Raw genomic sequence first — 16,866 nt, forward strand, 5'->3', positions numbered from 1 at the left:
AAATGTGTCCCAGTTTATTTCCTGTTGCAGTGTATGTGAATGACATCAGCTGACAGGATGTAAACATGGAGCCAAGCTGTTTCCTAGAAACTTAATTTCGTTGGCATTCCGTTGAAATGTGCTAAAACGGAGCATTTCAGACAGAGGGTGAATACAGGTATATTCAGACAGACAGTATGAGAAAAATAATGTGTTTTTTGAACATTAAAGTATGTTAACATGTTCTAGTAGAAACCCAAAATACAAGTATGAACCTGAAAATGAGCATGATATGGGACCTTTAACACTGTGGTGTTGCTACTTTTACTTTCTTTCATATCTGTCCGTTAAATATCAAGCTACGTTACCACCAGGATAGAATACAGACTGGAGGCAGTAGAACTACAACTTGTCATTTTCACACTTTGGTTCATTTACATCTTAAACAATTAAGATATTACGGTGGATAAGGTTACTTTTGGACAGAGCCAGGCTAGCTGTTGCCCCCTGCTTCCAGTCTTTATGCTAAGCTAAGCTAACCCTCTCCTGGCTGTAGCTTCATATTTAATTGACAGACATGAAAGTGGTATCGACCTTCTCATCTAACTCTCCACAAGAAAGTGAATTTCCAAAATGTCAAACAATCCCTTTAAGATAGGATCAATACTTCCTCCAACACTGCATAGGCTATTGCACCCTTGCAGCCGCATACATTGTGTAAATGTTTGCCATGGTGCAAACAGGAAGTTTGATAACATCTAATTTCTTCATTAGTAATGATGACATCAGTGACACCACACTGCATGAGCAGTTCGACCTTATCTTCGGAGACGTTTAAAGGTGAATTTCCCCACCTTTGAGATAAGATAGGCTAACGTCACCAGTCAGCATTTAGCCTATATTTCAAGCACATACTGCAAATTGGGTGTTCAACAATCCGTCTCTTTGATGCATTCCTTAATTTTAAAATGATTTGGCTGAGAAATATATGATAAAACAACCCAGATGTAAAAAGATTTAGATATAGGATACATAGAAGAGTCATTTTACACTTTAGTTTTGGACCAGCATGTCATTTGGGATTGTGTAATTCTAATCCTGTTGGGTTTCAGGTGTTGATATGTGAAAATGGAGCTGCAAAAAAGACTTCAAAGTCAGATTGACTAATGAATATAGAACTCAAATGGGTAATAATGGCAAAAAAACATCATACAGCAACTGATATGGAGGATCTTTCTGAATTGTATGGAAAGAAGAAAAACACTTGACACTTGTTAGTCATAAAATATATTTATTTAACTAGTAAAACGTCCACTTCCAAAATAGAATGACAACAACACATAGGACGGCCCTAACAATGATTGGCATAAGGCATTTTTTCCTTTTTTATGTTAATTACAATCTTTCTTTATCGTTTCAGAAGGACCTCTCGTGGTCTTTTGTTAACTCTTCTCCTATACAGGGCCTGACACTATGATCTGATCTGTTGGCAGCTTCTTTTCTTCCTTGTCGTCCTTGGCAGGATAATTTATTCCTTGGCTTTGTGCATTAGCCGTTATGGCTTCGCCCACATGGCGACTGTGCGTTTTAAGCTTTAGCACTCGACACGCTGGCGTTTTTCAAAACAACACACAAAGAAATTTCCTTTACACATTTAATTTTGAAAAAGGAGGATAATTCCTCTCTATTGCTATATCGTCAGGGCATCAAAAATGCAGATGAGCTTTTGCTTACAAAAACATAATTTAGGAATCACTTCAGACTTAAGACTAATAAAAACACAACACGGAATGACAAACACATTTGAAGATTTATCAATAAGAGAAATAAGCCATTGTCATGATGTTCGGTGTCTAGCACTAGCAGCAGCCTGTCCTTTGTTGCTCTACGCTGAATTCAGATCAATAAGCAGGTCAGCGCCTATAGGCATCGTGTCTGCATTCGACTGTGCGTACCATGTTGTGTGTTTGTGTGGGTGCCAGAGGGGGATTTTCTGAGTCAATCGGTTGTGATGGAGGCGGCTGCAGCGTTTCATTAAGCTGCTGTGATGCAGAGGCTGGCAGTCAGTCAGAGATTACAGACAGACTGGCACAGGGAGTGTATGTGTGTGCGTCTTTTTATCTGCACCTTACCCTCCTCACAGATGGTGATGGTAGTTTCATCCTCCCCCCCGCCTGCTGCGACTAGCTTTCTGCTGGCTCTCGAGCACCATTTTGACTAAGGCTCATCATTTTTCATCCTTGTGGTGTTTGCAATGTCTCTGAAAACATTGGCACCGGCTGCTGAGTCCTAGTAAACATGTCGCTGCCATTGTGAAGTGTTTGTCTTATAGAATAAATTATAACAGGACATCTTTGCTGGCTTTTCACACACATTAAAATACAGAGATACAAATCCTGCAAGTGCTTCATGTCACAGTTAGACGGCCCAACCTTTAAAAAGCAATGGGCCACAGAAGAGGAATTTAATTTCTTTTAAAAATTGGACGGAGAGAGATATGTGTGCTTTGTGGCTCACTTCAAGAGAAGTAACTCTGACTAAAGGGCAGGGGGAAGGGAGAGGGCAACAGGGCAGAAAGGGCGAACAGGGGGGGAAGGGGTTTTACTTGAAGGAAGCACGGACGGGGCGACCCTTGAGCGGCTGGGGAGGGCGGTAGTTGTCCACCATGCAGCACTCGGCCTCACCCTCAGCGGAGAAGAGCAAGCTGCGGAATTTGGCCATCTGTGAAAAGGGAGAAGACAGTCGCGTTAGTCATTCCTGCTGACCTCCTGTGACTGTCACTCAGCAAACACATCACTAGTATCACCGCAGTAACATTGACTTCAATTCAGAGTCTTGTACTGTGGATTAGCAGCTGTATTGTTGATGCATAACGGAACAGTTTGACAATTTGGGAAACAGTTTTTTTAGCTTTCTTGCTGAGAGTTAGATGAGAAGATTGATACCACACATGGCCTGTATGCTAAATATGATGCTATAGCTAGCAGCCGGTTAGCTTAGCTTAGCTTAGCATAAAGAATATGCTAAACAGGAAGAAACCGCTAGCTTGGCTCTGTCCAAAGGTGACAAAACCAGCTTCTCTAAAGCTCACCAATTAAAATGTTATATCTAGTTAGTTTAATCTGTACAAAAACAAAAGTATAAAAACAACAAATTGTGGTTATTTACTGTCTTTATGCTAAGATTAAGCTAGTCGGGGGGTCATATAGAGTGCTGCAGGGAAGACATATTTTTGTAGGCCAACCAGGAAGATAGCATCTCCCGGGTTCCCTCGACAAAAAGCCAATTGGATTTTTCCATTAGGTTTTGGATTATTGCAGAAAAAAAACATTGACCTTCAGACGAGGGAACCGGAAATGCTAAAATGCAAACTCATTTCCGGGTTTTATGACTCATTTCTGCACCACTCTATTTAGCAAACAGACATTAAAGTGGTATTGATCTTCTCATCTAACTCTCGGAGAACGGATAAGGGTATTTCCAGAAATGGCTGCTAGCTGCTAGCGTTAGCTTCATATTTACCATATAGACATTACAGTGGCAAGAAAACAAATAAGTGCATTCCTCAAAGAGTCAAAGCGGGGCAAGAAAAACCAGTCAGCTGCTACAGCATGGTGGTGTCAGATGACCTAAAGGGATTCATTATTAACTCTGGCTAATGAATTAGTCCGTGGTAATTACATTACTTCGGCCACATAAGTATAATGTACACATTGGGTAACTATTCACTACTGGGGACAGAATACTTCAAAAATGTTGTATTATCTGATGAGAAAACATGAACTAATGACACATATTACTTTATATGAATGACTTACTTTGTCATTATCTGCTTGACCGGCTTAATGTGGCACCAAGTCTAAAGGTTGTGTCAACACGTCTCACATGTTTACCCTTGAGAAACCTACTTGCCACCATGAAATAAACATTTGAACATTCTCACATGGCCTTAAGACTAAAACCACAAGGACAAACCTGCCTAGAGAGGCTGTTAGCTCAGATTAACGGGTGGTTAGAAGTCAAATATCCATTTCAGTGGTAGGATTAGGGGTAATTTTAGCAGTAAATACTTAGTAAATGCCGGGATGATGTCTACTGTGGTTAGTAAAGGTTGAAATCACCCACTGACTGAAGCTAAGTGTCTTTGCCTAAAATGCATGTGTGGGTAGACATTTCTTGTTGACTCATACTGAAACAGCAATACTGTGGTAACGCAACAGCATATATGTGAACTCTCACTTGCCACCATTCTTTTGAAAGTGAAATAGGCTGCTGTATTGCCTCTCCTCCCATTACAGAGATTTCTTCTTCTCGTTTCAGCCGCGCAGCTAATCTGAACAATTAAGTCCTTGATTTAGATCGTAGCGTAAGAGAGGATTTGGAGACAGGGCTATTCTAGACCGCGGGCATGCAGCCAATGCTGCTGCTGCTACTGAATGGGCTCTGTGAGCTGCAGCCATACCTGTTCACAGCTGACAGTGATTGGCTCTTTGCAGACAATCCAGGTGACGCTCTCCAGCAGAGGGGGCGTGGTCAGGGAGCCGTCGTATGTCCAGTAGTCTAGGCAACTAGGGAGCAAGGTAGAGGGGTCGAAACCACAGAAAGTGGTCTGCTTGCCCTGAAAACAATAAAGAATTTGAAGAAGGTCAGTCAAATAAATCAAATAAATGATCGAATGCAAGAGAATGTGTTTTTTTTCTATAGAAACTTACTTTGGACTTGATGTCATTAAAGGCGTCAAGAATCTTCTGGAGACTGGCATTTTCAGCACCAATCTGAAAAATAATAAATCATCAGCAAACAGTACTATCCATTTGCAGTGCAAGTATGCAGTGTATTATGCAGATTACAGTGATACTGAACAACGTGCTTTAACCTACTGACCTTCAGGAATACTCCAACAACAGCGAGCCCATCAGGCTTGCTAGCTGCCTCACCAAAACTTGGGTATTTGGTGTTCCAGTGCACCAGATGGAGCTGAGAATAAACAAAGCAGATACATAAAAAACAAAGTCCTTCTAAAGTAATATTATTCTTATGATCCATTTTCAGAACTGTGGAAATCTTGTAATTTCTTATCTGCTAACTGGGCCTTTAGTGCAATTAATTTACGTAAAAAAACTTGTTTATTTTTTTATCAAACAGTAGATATTGAACTGAAAAGTAGTTTATTTTGCTTCAAAAAAACTTTTTTATATGGTTGTCAAAGTTAACGCGATAATAACGCGTTAACGCAAATTTGTTTTAACGCCACTAATTTCTTTAACGTATTAACGTAACTTGCGATTTTTAGGTTGTAGTGGGCTCAGTTTTAAAGCTAGAGTGAAGATACTGAATTAGTACCAACCATGTCATACTAGCTTGTCGGGAAGGAAATAATGCTCAAAACTTATGCTAAACTTCGGCTAGGAAAAACTTTCAGCTGTTGCCTGTTGGGCTTGAGTTTGCCATGTTATGATTTGAGCACATTTTTTATGCTAAATGCAGTACCTGTGAGGGTTTCTGGACAATATTTGTCATTGTTTTGTGTTGTTAGTTGATTTACAATAATAAATATATACATACATTTGCATAAAGCAGCATATTTGCCCGCTCCCATTTTGATAAGAGTATTAAATACTTGAAAAATCTTTCTTCAAGGTGCATTTCGAACAGGTAAAAAATGTACGAATAATTTGTGATTTATCGCAATTAAATATTTTAATCGATTCACAGGCCTAATTTTGATCAGTATAGTGGTGGGGATAAAAACGTAAGGCTGTAAGACAATAACTTCACTCAACATTGTGGAATTTTTTCGTAGAAAAAACAACAAAAAAACATTTATTTAAGGTGAACAACCGCATTCACTTGCTCACAGATTGAAGTTTTACTCATACAAACCTTCTCTGAGGTTAAATTATGTTATTGGTTGAGTTAGAAATCAACCCAAAAACTACAGATAACGAGCACAAAAAGATGCTACTCTTTGAGGGGAAGTTAGTGAATTGGGGCAAAGAAATTAGTTCTCTACTTGGGCCTTGCTTTAATCTGAGAGTCAACCTACAATACAAATACAATTTAAAAACCCTTATCTGCCTTTTTCCTTCTTGTTACTGTATGTCAACCTCAATCTGTCAGAACTACAGCGGTCTGAGGATCACGATCATGATAATGGCTCCGTACCTCAGCAGGATACTTGGTCCCGGCTACGGTGTGCTCGGAGCCTTTGTCGTCACAAGCACCCCAGTGGAAATGAAACTGCTTGAGCCTGTAGACTCCTGAGATGGGTCCGTCCCTCAGAGCTGCAGGACAAACACAAATCCACCCATCAGTTAATCCCACACTGAACGTGAATCATGATGAGACTTTGTTATAAAACGATAAAACATCCTACTTGGAAGGAAATGTTGTTCTGAGCAGAAACAAAGACGAACAGGTTAACAATATGAATAAGATGTGAGTTGTACACACTATGTGGCAGACTTCCTATTTCATGGGCGCCGACTCAGATCCTGTTGTGTAAGCTCTGGTCAAATTGAGGGCTACATTCAGCCCTAAATGATGTCCAGGTATTGTTAACATCAAACCTCCTCCCAATGTTACATAATGCATCTATTTGCAGTAGATAATCCTGTATATTGTTCTATTTCTGGTGCAATGTTATGAAACGCACTGCCCTCTCCAAACACTATTTGTTTCTCAGCAGTCGGCCTCAAACAATAAGAGGGTGCAGAACTAATCTTAAAGCAATCTGAGGGTGTGTTGGAGGCTGTTCATCTTTTCCACTGTTCACACACTCATGATGCATGACCTGATGCATGACCGTGACATGCAAACTGAGCTTGTCCTTTATTTAGAATAAGAGCAGTGAAGGGAGACTTAAGAGGCTCTAACTCATCTATAGCTCATATTCTTATAGAATAAAGTGCTTTTGTTTTTGATGTATGGGCACTAGAAATAATCCATGATTGTGTTGGTTATGTAACCATATTCTTTTTTTTTAATCTTTTATCAGATCAGCTAAAGGACAGTCAATCCAAAATAATCCAAATCCTAAATCCTTTTTTCTGAAAAAAAATCTTAATGAAATAAAACAAAAATAGAGAGAAACAATGCAATCTCCATTTTGGAAAAAAAAAACAGCGTCTTTATGGTAACTCACTCTCACGCACATTTGGCACATTAACAGTCAACCAAACAAGGTTTGTTTGCAGTGTAACCTTCGTTTTTGACCTCACTGCTACAGCAGAAAAGAGTTGGCGTGGGAAAGGTTTACTCGGGGTTAAATTACCAATTCAATTAGCTTTGTCTAACAATAACCTTTTTGAATCGAGCCCCTGCAGAAAAGGCACCAAAACATATTTTATTAAAGAAAATGCATGTAAAACAAAACTGCCAAAATAATCAAATATATCAAAATTAAACATTACTTTGAGAGCTGCTGTTAACACACAGGAGCATTAAACCTGACTGCAGCATTGTGCAGGTTGCTGCATCCCATAAATCATCACGAGGATATTGATTCCCTTTGTTTGCGCATCTAATACTCTTATAGCTCCTCTATTACATCTACAAACATTGAAATAATAATTGCAAATATAAGAAAATATTGTTTTTTCCAGGTTTAAGACGAAATATTACAATGCATTTGTATTATTTTGAAATATATTTGCAAGAATCTGCATTTTTTTTGCATTGAACTGTATTCATACAATATTAATAATATTGATATTGTGTTTTTTCCAGGTTTAAGACGAAATATTACAATGCATTTGTAATATTTTGCAATATATATGCAAGAATATGCATTTCTTGCATTTTTTCCCCAGGTTTAAGACGAAATATTACAATGTATTTGTAATATTTTGCAATATATATGCAAGAATATGTATTTCTTGCATTTTTTCCCAGGTTTAAGACGAAATATTACAATGCATTTGTAATATTTTGCAATATATTTGCAAGAATCTGCATTTTTCTTGCATTGAACTGTTCATGCAATATTAATGTGGCACTAACTTGAGCTGTCGGTGTCATCTACGTAGGACACTTGGAAGGAATGTCCGTTGTTGAGGATGTCCAGGCAGGTGGAGGGGTCGTACTTCAGGTTGAGAGGCTTCAGCCCAGAGTCGTAGGAAGATGAGTCAGGTACTATGTCAATGGGAGACTGGCGGGGTCCATTGGCGATAGGGAAGTTATCAGCCCATTTGTCTGGTCCTTTAAAAAAAAAAAAAAATCATATAATTAGATATATTAGAATAATATTAGAATATTCACAATGAAATATGAGCTTTTAATGAAACAAATTTGGGTGATGATGGTGATGTGCTTGTGCGTAAAATGCGCCTATAATTAAAAAAATCTCTGCAGTGACATTCCCATGTCCTTCCATTCATTCACTGGTTTCCATTCCTCCCAGTAAAGTCACCTCTATATTACAGTATACTGTATATGTGCAGCCTTCTCACCGTTGGTCGCTGCGTATCCCCAAGACATGATGGTTACAGTTCTGATCTGTGAGTATGTGGAGCTGTTAATTCCCTAAAGAGAGTCGTCCCTCCAGTGTCCTCCACCTGACAGCTGCACGGTTTATATAGGGTCCCTGTGAGCGGTGTCGGGCTGGTAGTGGACACATGTCCACGACGACGTGACCGGGAGGAGTTAAGATGCGCCGCAGCGCTGCAACACTGTGGATCAATGAGTCTCTCTCTCTCTCTCTCTCTCTCTCTCTCTCTCCCTCTCTCTCCCTCTCCCTCTCCCTCTCCCTCTCCTTCTCCCTCTCTCTCTCTCTCTCTCTCTATATATATATATATATTTATACAGGGATGAGAGAGTAACAAACAGGAACAGAGAATGTCACTGCCATGTCAATGTGTATGTGATCAATAAACTAAACTTGAATGTCACATGGGGAAGTAACGGTATTACGCAGCAGCGTGCAGCCGGTGCGTCACATTCAAACAGCTGCTACTGCTGAGGCACAATGAAACACTATGGAAATAACCTAGATATAAATGTATAAGATATATATAGGTTAATAGCACTATGACGCATAAATGGAAACGTGCAAGATTTTCACGTTTTTTTTTAATTATAAAGCAGGCTTAAGTCCTATATAAATACTGTGAAAGTATCGAAACGCTCAATCCACAGGGAAATACACACAGCCCGTATTCAGAAACTGCATTTGAAACAAGCTGTCAGGATTTTTGCCCATTTGTGATGTCACAAATATACAATATTTAGACCCTTGACACAATTTTAAATGTAAACATTCTAAATGTGTCCCAGTTTATTTCCTGTTGCAGTGTATAGTCCTAAAAAAACACATGGACCCAAGCTGTTGCCTAGCAACGCAATTCTGTTGCAATTCCGTTGCAATTCCGTCAAAATGCGCTAAAACGGAGCGTTTAAGACAGAGGGTAAATACAGGCATATTCAGGCAGACAGTATGAGGAAAATAATTTTTTTTTTTTAACATTACAGCATGTAAACATGTTCTAGTAGAAACACAAAATACAAGTATGAACTTGAAAATGAGCATAATATGGGACCTTTAAAACATAACTTGTGTCTTTGGAGCAAGAGTTTGATCAGTTAGGACAGGAGGAGAGTAATCTGGGTGGGTGGTTTCTGCACAGCTCCAGACAGATAAGAACTGAAGGTTTGTCTATTAGTGATGTTGCTGCAGCAGGTACACAAGTAGGCCAACTCAGTGTTTACTGATAAAGAATTGACTGATACTTTATAATCACATATTAGTAGCATGCTATAATGTGCATGAACACTATTAAAACAAACATCATTAAGATTTAATTAATTGTCTTTGTGAGGGATCGTTTCATCTTTCTATTATAAAACCTCATGTGTCTCCCCAAAATCTCCAGTACCAGTTTGATTGCATCCTAGTGGTCAGTAAAGCTCAGTGCACAATGATTGCTCAGTTTAGCAGAAAATCATACAGGCTGTGATGAACACATCTGTGATGGTGTTATGTTGCCACCTGCTGTTGGTCAATGAGACTACAAGGCTTTTTGTTGTCCCCTTTTAGTTTGTTTAATTATTTCCCCCCGCATGCAGCTTTGATAGGCAAACAGACAAAAGCAACTTCATTTTTTTAAAATTTTAATTCCATTTTAATCGAATTAAATTATTTTTTAAAATATAATATTTTAGAGTAGGCTATACTGTTCAAGATTTCATATTGTTGTAATTTCTGCAGAGGTAACTTCCAAAAAGTTTAATCATAAACGTATTGTGCCATGAATTCCAGCAGTGGTGGAATGTAACTAAGTACATTTACTCAAGTACTGTACTTTACTTGAGTATTTACATTTTATGTTACTTTATACTTCTACTCCACTACATCTCAGAGGGACATATTATACTTTTTACCGCACCACATTTGTCTGACAGCTTTAGTTACTTTACGGATTCAGATTATTAATACAACATATATTCAACTAATACATTATGATTATATTACAATAGATTAAACATAATCCAGCAGTATATAAAGTAATTAAAATGAACTCAACCTTTACCAGCTGCAAAATTAAAGTGATTATCCATTATGCATCATGAGTACTTTAACTTTTGGTACTTTAGGTATATTGTGATGCCAATACTTATGTACTTTTTTTAATGCAGGATTTGTACTTGTAACAGAGTATTTCTACGTTTTGGTATTACTTAGTAGAAGTAGTACTTCTTCCACCTCTGAATTCCAGTAGGCCTCAGGGTAATTTGGCATACAATATGGTGCCAAACAGCGTGTGGCATGCCTCGCCATTATTAGATCCGTTAAAAATAATGAAAGTAATTGTAACAGATCTAAACTTTTGTGCTTTTAAGTGTTGTTTTCATCTAATTCGGTTATGTTAGTGCACCTTTCCTCACTGAAAATGAAATATTCAGGGTATATTTTGAGAAGTAAGTTTATTTTGAGGACGTAACAAGTCAGGTGAAATGATGTATTGGCTTTAATAAACATATGTACACATATACATGAAGTTGAGTCACAGTGTTTGGTCAGTCTGGTCCACAGGTCTGGTCAGGTTGAAGTTGAATCCAGTCTGCACCCTGATTGGCTGGAGACCCGGATCTGTGCCCTCATACAGGGTCTCCTGACTGTCTCCATCTATACAGATGCCCTGCTTCTCAACGGTGTAGTTCAGCACCGCGAACGGAGCCACGGGCGACTTGGCTATCAGTATCTGTCTCTGGCGTGAGTCCACATACTGGACTATAAGACGTGTGTTCACATTGTGACTCCACGTGTTCCCCAGAGCCGCTGTCACAAACCCAGAATCCACCTGACCCCCTAAGTGGGTCGTGATCTGGTTGGTGAGCACCACAGGTATGTTGAACTGATGAGCCAGGTATTTGAGGGTGGAGGCCTCGTGGCCCAGCAGGCTGCTGCGGTGCATCAGGTTCCCGGGCAGCGTTGTGTCAAACTCCTTCCTCACCACTGAGGCCACGGAGTCCAGGATGATGAGACCGGCTCCGGTTGAGATGACGTCCTCTTCTAGTCTGTCCAGTCTGTTGAGGACATCTTGACAGGTGCGCTCCCTGAAGAGGTGAACCCGTCCGGCCATCTGCAGTACCTTCTCCTTAGAGCTGAAGTGGTCTGGGAACCGGCTCTGTGCGATCTCCACCAGCCTCTCAGCAGAGAACGCGGACTCTGTGTCGATGTAGATCACACCGCTGTCCATGCCACCCTCACTCTTTGGCAGAGTGGCCAAGACGCTCAGCATCAAGCACATCTGGGTCTTGCCACATCCAGATGGTCCTGCCACCTCTGTGATGGTCCCACAGGGAAGACCTCCTCTCAGGAGTTTATCCAGAGCAGGTAAAGACGTGGAGAAACAGGAGTGATGCTTCCACAGCTCCAGAGCCGTGGTGACAGGTGGAGCAACAGCTTTGCTGACAGTCTGCAGCAGCTCTGAGACCTTCTGGTAGCTCAGCCCTGCAGCATGCATCACCTCAACAGGACTCAGAGACAACAGGTCCTTACAACTCTCTATGTGGTGTCGTTTCAACTGCTCACATAGGTCTGTTGACACGCCGGCTCGCTTCAGCAGTCTAGTAGCCATGTTGGCTTCTTTTCACCTCTTATTGTTCAACTGTTTTAACACAACAAACACATAAAACTGGTTCATAATTTGCGCCTGTTGTCTTCTTCTTCCTGTTTGACTAGTGATGTGTCGGTCGAGAACGAGTCGGTTCAAAGAGCCGGCTCTTTTAAGTGAACGATAATGGTGTGTGTCCACAGGCTCCGTGCTTTCCACGCTTCCCATTCACTGTCTGTGTAAGCAGCCGCGCAATGCATTCTGGTAGCGTGGCGTAGCGATTCGAGAAGCGGAGCGTCACGACGCCCGCTCCTCATTTGCATAAAGTTGAGGGCTAGTCTACTTTATGCAAATCATGGGGCGTCAGACGCGACTCGCCGCCTCTCGAAACTCTCGAGAATCTTTTAAAATAAAGGTTGTCGATCCAAAATAAAGACAGATTCATCAACTGCACAGCTTATTTCTCGCTTCAATATTTCTTGTGAAATAAGAGAAGAAAGTTTCCAAACGAGCCTCCATACTGGTTCCGGTTTGAAAGCTGGGAGCAGCAGCCCACGGAGGGAAAGCGACAGCCCACCAAGCGTCCAATGTTGGGAAGCGTCGCGTCCACTCGTGATAAAAAACGCCCCTGTGGACATGTACCATAGACAATGAATGGGGAGCGTGGAAAGCACGGAGGCTGTGGACACGTACAATAAGAGCCGGCTCCCGTCCGAGAGCCGTTTTCTTTTTTTTTCTTTTCTTATTTAATTCAAGGCCGAATGATATGACGATCTTTTCCGCACCACGGGCACTCTATGCACTGACTGTGACTGAATGTTGTGTTAATGACGTCCGTGCAACCAATCAGGTGATGACAGACATGATCATACCATCAAGCAGGGAGGGGTGGCACGCTGATGGTCTACAGGTACAGAGCAGGAGGAAGAGGAGGAGAGAAAGGGAGAGGAGTGCGGTGCGATGCGGTGTGTTGTGGTGTGTTGTGGTGCGGTGCACGAATAGCAGACAAGATGAGTGACAATCAGAAACGAAGCAGCATGTAAAATTATGATATTCTGGAAATTATAAGGTTTAGTATAATTATATTGAATAATTTAAGTGATATATGTGCACACATACTAATCATAGGTCAAAACAGCTAAAGCTAAATTTGGCTGAATTATAAAAAGGCAGAAGTGGTAAAATGAAGAGCCGTTTGGGAGCCGGCTCTTCTTGGTGAGCTGAGCCAAATGATCCGGCTCACTAAAAAGAGCCGGAATTCCCATCACTATGTTTGACAACAACATTCGTCGCACGCGGACGACGTCACAGAGAGAGGACGTTCCTACTAGCCTGTAGCTACAACGTGAGGATATCAACACCAGCCATCAGCTCATCTAATAGGTCTGTTTATACCGATTTTATTATTAAATTGTTAAACTGTGAACGCTCTGTTTGTAATCCCTTTTGTTAAGAATCATTTCATTTAGTAAAATCAATCAAATTCATTAGTAAATGACGATAATAACACACGTGTATAGCCTCATGTGTACAGTAAGGCAGCTAACTGGCAACAACATCTGGGACATTTGTGACTTATTTTAGTTGATTTACAGTTTATCCAGATGTGGATACAGTTTAAGAGTAATTTAAAGGCTTCTACAACATACAGGCTACTTAATTCATATTTATTTACATCTAGCTTTTAGTAGAACTCATATTTTCCCTCATGGAAGTCAAGATTGTGTGTCTGACATGGACCAAAATAAACGTAATGTCAGTATAAATAGAAGACAGTGATACACACTACATGATGATATCTGTTGAATCAGTGTCAGGTTGTCTAGTTGCCTTCACTAAGTAGTAATACCAGTGTAAAATACTCTGTTACAAGTAAAAGTCCTGCATTCAAAATCGTAAGTAAGTAAAAGTAAAAATATTGGCATCAAAATATACTTAAAGTACCAAAAGTAAAAGTACTCATTATGCAGAGTGGCTCTTTCAGAATAATATGTATTATAGCAGTGGATTATACTGTAATTAGTGATGCATTCATGTGTATCACTTTAATGTCGCAGCTGGTAAAGGTGGAGATTATTTTAATCACTGTATATATTGCATGGTAGTTTAATCTATAATAATACATGATCATTTATTAGTTAATTTGTGTTTTGTATTAATAATCTGAATCTGCAAAGTAACTACAGTAGTAACTAGAAATGTTACAATTTTTTTATTTCCCGATACCTATTCTGATACCTGAACTTGTGGTATCGGCCGATACCAAATACCGATACGATACCAGCGTGATAAAAAATATATAGTTCTTCTTCTTCTTCTTATTGTTATTATTTAACAGCTGTTTACTTCTGACCATGTATGTATAGGCAGTAGTTGCCAGTGGCATCCATGATGCATCCAGGGCGACAGGACAGTGAAGGCTACTGTTTTGGAAGAGAAGAAGAATTAATTTCCGAATAATACAAGTTGATTTTTTTCTGGGTTTATAAATTATGGTATCGGATCGGTGCATAGACCGGCGTACTCGCCGATACCCGATCCTCAATTTTTGGCTGTATCGGACACATTTCCGATACTGGTATCGGTATCAGAACAACTCTAGTAGTAACTCATGTTGTCAAATAAATGTAGTGGAGTAAAAAGTAAAATATTGGCTTCCAAAATATAGTGAAGTAGAAGTATAAAATAGTATTAAATGGAAATATTCAAGTAAAGTACAAGTATTCCAAAATTGTACTTGAGGGCTTTTTTCACCACTGCACTTGACTGTAGGATTATGGGAAGTTAGTAATGCAATTTCTCTCTATTTTCTTTTCTTTTATATATGGTGGTAGGCCAATTTCTCTTTAAGTAAAGCACATTGGATTGTATTTTACATGTATAAAAGATCGATTATCATTAGTACTACAACTACTGCTTTTCTCAAAAGCAACTTATATTTTTCTGTTCTTTTTTTCCCACCAACCTTTCAAGTAACTGCCAGTCAGACAACGGGGGTTTGTTTTGTTTATGGTGCAACTCTTGGTAAAAGTCTAGACACTGTTGTGTGCATGAAATTGCAAGAAGGTCAGCTGCAAAATTGAAAAAAATGCCCAAATTTAATTAGGCTTATTCATACATCATCTGCACCTCTTGACACTGTTAGAGTTTTATGACTCACTGTCTCAAGGAGGTGTTGCTAATCAGGTGGCTGCTGAGTGTCGGAGGCGTGTGGAGAAGCTGGAACAATCTCAACATCTTTCTGCTTTTAGAGAGCAGTGAGATTAATGTGAAAACTACCACTTTAGAGCAGTTAAACACACCAGTAAGGATAAAACCGAGACCATGCTATAGAAATGAATTATCTCCCATGAGCTGACTGGCGTTCTCTCCTCCTCAGGTAACATGGGGAAGAATAAACAAAAGGGGAAAAAACAGAAGAACGTCTTTCAAGTTGCAAACAAGCACCAGAAGCACAAGAACAAAGCGAAACCTGTCACGACAACGCTCAAACACGTAAGATCTCTTGTCTATTGTTTCTTTCCTCTCCTTTTTCCTGCATATATTTTATATTCTCTTTCGTTTGTTGCAGCTGCTCAAGCAACATACTGTAATTTGTGGCTTCACAGATCAATGCCTTGAAAAATGAGAAGGTGGAGAACCTCAATCAAATCTTCACAGAGGTCCAGAGGGACGTTAAGAGCATTTCAAAGTCTGTTGCACCCGAACCAAAGAAACAAACACAGGTAAGGGGTGGAAATTGTCGATATTTAAAGATTGTATTTATCATCCATCATTTTATAATATATTCAAATGTTTTTTTTTTGTCTTTTTTAGGTTGTCAGAGAGCCACCAAAAGAATCTGTAAACGTGGATAATGCTGCTCAGCTGTTCTCTCAGCTATAATGGACTATGAAAATGGGACTGTCATAAAGTTTTACTGTACACGTCTCTCCATGTTGGACATATGAAATAACAAAGTCAGTTTACTTCCAATGCAGGACTGCAGATAAGCTGTAAATTAAAAGGTTGTTGTACAAAAGTTAAGCATTCTGTATATTCAATGCAAAGATGGACTTGTGCTCTGTGTCATCTCCGATATTGTTTCAGCAACAAAGGACATTTTTTATTTTTATTAATGAATATTCTTTTGTGTAGAAATGTTTGCTTTCTCTTGGCTTCATCTAATCATTATTTTCCTTATCGATTAATCTGCTTATTAGATTAATTGGCAACTTGTTTTGTTTGTAAAATATCAGAAAATGGTGAAAAAATGCCCGACCAACAGTCCAAAACAAAAATAATGTTCTGTTATTTATCATAAATAACAAAGAACAAATGCAAAACTTCACATTTGAGCAAATGGAAGCAGATAATATTTGGCATTTTTGCTTGAAAAATGTCTGAAATGATTCATCCATTAACAAAATAGTTAACTTGTTATAGCTCTACTTTCTCTACTAAACAGTGTTGTTGTTCATCATCTTGAATCTGGATGCAATTAAAGACAACTTTTCAAAGGAATTATATAACAATGTGCACTTTATCATTACCCTCTTTGAGTTTTTGTTTTGCAATGCACTTCAAGGTTTTCACACCTTCATTTTCATGCCCCAGATTAAGTGTAAATGAAGCCACAAAGGAGATCATTGTGACTGCTGTTGGTAAGGATGAAAGTGTTTTCTCCAAAGAGTTTTGTCCTCGTGGAAATCATTAAAACTTCATGAAGAAGTTCACAAAAACAGAATTTAAATGAGAAATGCACATACATTTTTATATCAGTTGGCTGTAGTTTGTGGTGTTGCCGTACTGGAGTGAATCATATTGTCAGGTGTTTCTGATATTTCGTCCACCC

At 39.4% G+C, this 16,866-nt stretch overlaps 3 protein-coding genes across 3 annotated transcripts; 1 reads left to right on the top strand and 2 right to left on the bottom strand.

Moving 5' to 3' along the window:
• Positions 1 to 1,253: 1,253 nt before the first annotated feature.
• Positions 1,254 to 8,688, bottom strand: LOC141759895 (carbonic anhydrase 1). Its single transcript, XM_074622373.1, has 7 exons — positions 8,430 to 8,688; positions 7,981 to 8,178; positions 6,145 to 6,263; positions 4,864 to 4,956; positions 4,692 to 4,754; positions 4,442 to 4,597; positions 1,254 to 2,700 (listed from the first exon to the last, which is right to left on the bottom strand). The coding sequence occupies exons 1-7, from the start codon at positions 8,455 to 8,457 to the stop codon at positions 2,581 to 2,583; spliced, it is 777 nt and encodes a 258-aa protein (XP_074478474.1). The 5' UTR covers positions 8,458 to 8,688; the 3' UTR covers positions 1,254 to 2,580.
• A 2,237-nt stretch (positions 8,689 to 10,925) lies between these two features.
• Positions 10,926 to 12,189, bottom strand: rad51b (RAD51 paralog B). The gene has a single exon (XM_074621859.1). The coding sequence runs from the start codon at positions 12,054 to 12,056 to the stop codon at positions 10,980 to 10,982; it is 1,077 nt and encodes a 358-aa protein (XP_074477960.1). The 5' UTR covers positions 12,057 to 12,189; the 3' UTR covers positions 10,926 to 10,979.
• Positions 12,190 to 13,266: 1,077 nt separating this feature from the next.
• On the top strand, positions 13,267 to 16,535 carry rbis (ribosomal biogenesis factor). Its single transcript, XM_074621860.1, has 4 exons — positions 13,267 to 13,415; positions 15,412 to 15,527; positions 15,641 to 15,757; positions 15,849 to 16,535. The coding sequence occupies exons 2-4, from the start codon at positions 15,417 to 15,419 to the stop codon at positions 15,915 to 15,917; spliced, it is 297 nt and encodes a 98-aa protein (XP_074477961.1). The 5' UTR covers positions 13,267 to 13,415; positions 15,412 to 15,416; the 3' UTR covers positions 15,918 to 16,535.
• The last annotated feature ends 331 nt before the right edge of the window (positions 16,536 to 16,866 follow it).

Source organism: Sebastes fasciatus, chromosome 21, assembly GCF_043250625.1.
Source record: "Sebastes fasciatus isolate fSebFas1 chromosome 21, fSebFas1.pri, whole genome shotgun sequence".
Taxonomy (NCBI): Eukaryota; Metazoa; Chordata; class Actinopteri; order Perciformes; family Sebastidae; genus Sebastes; species Sebastes fasciatus.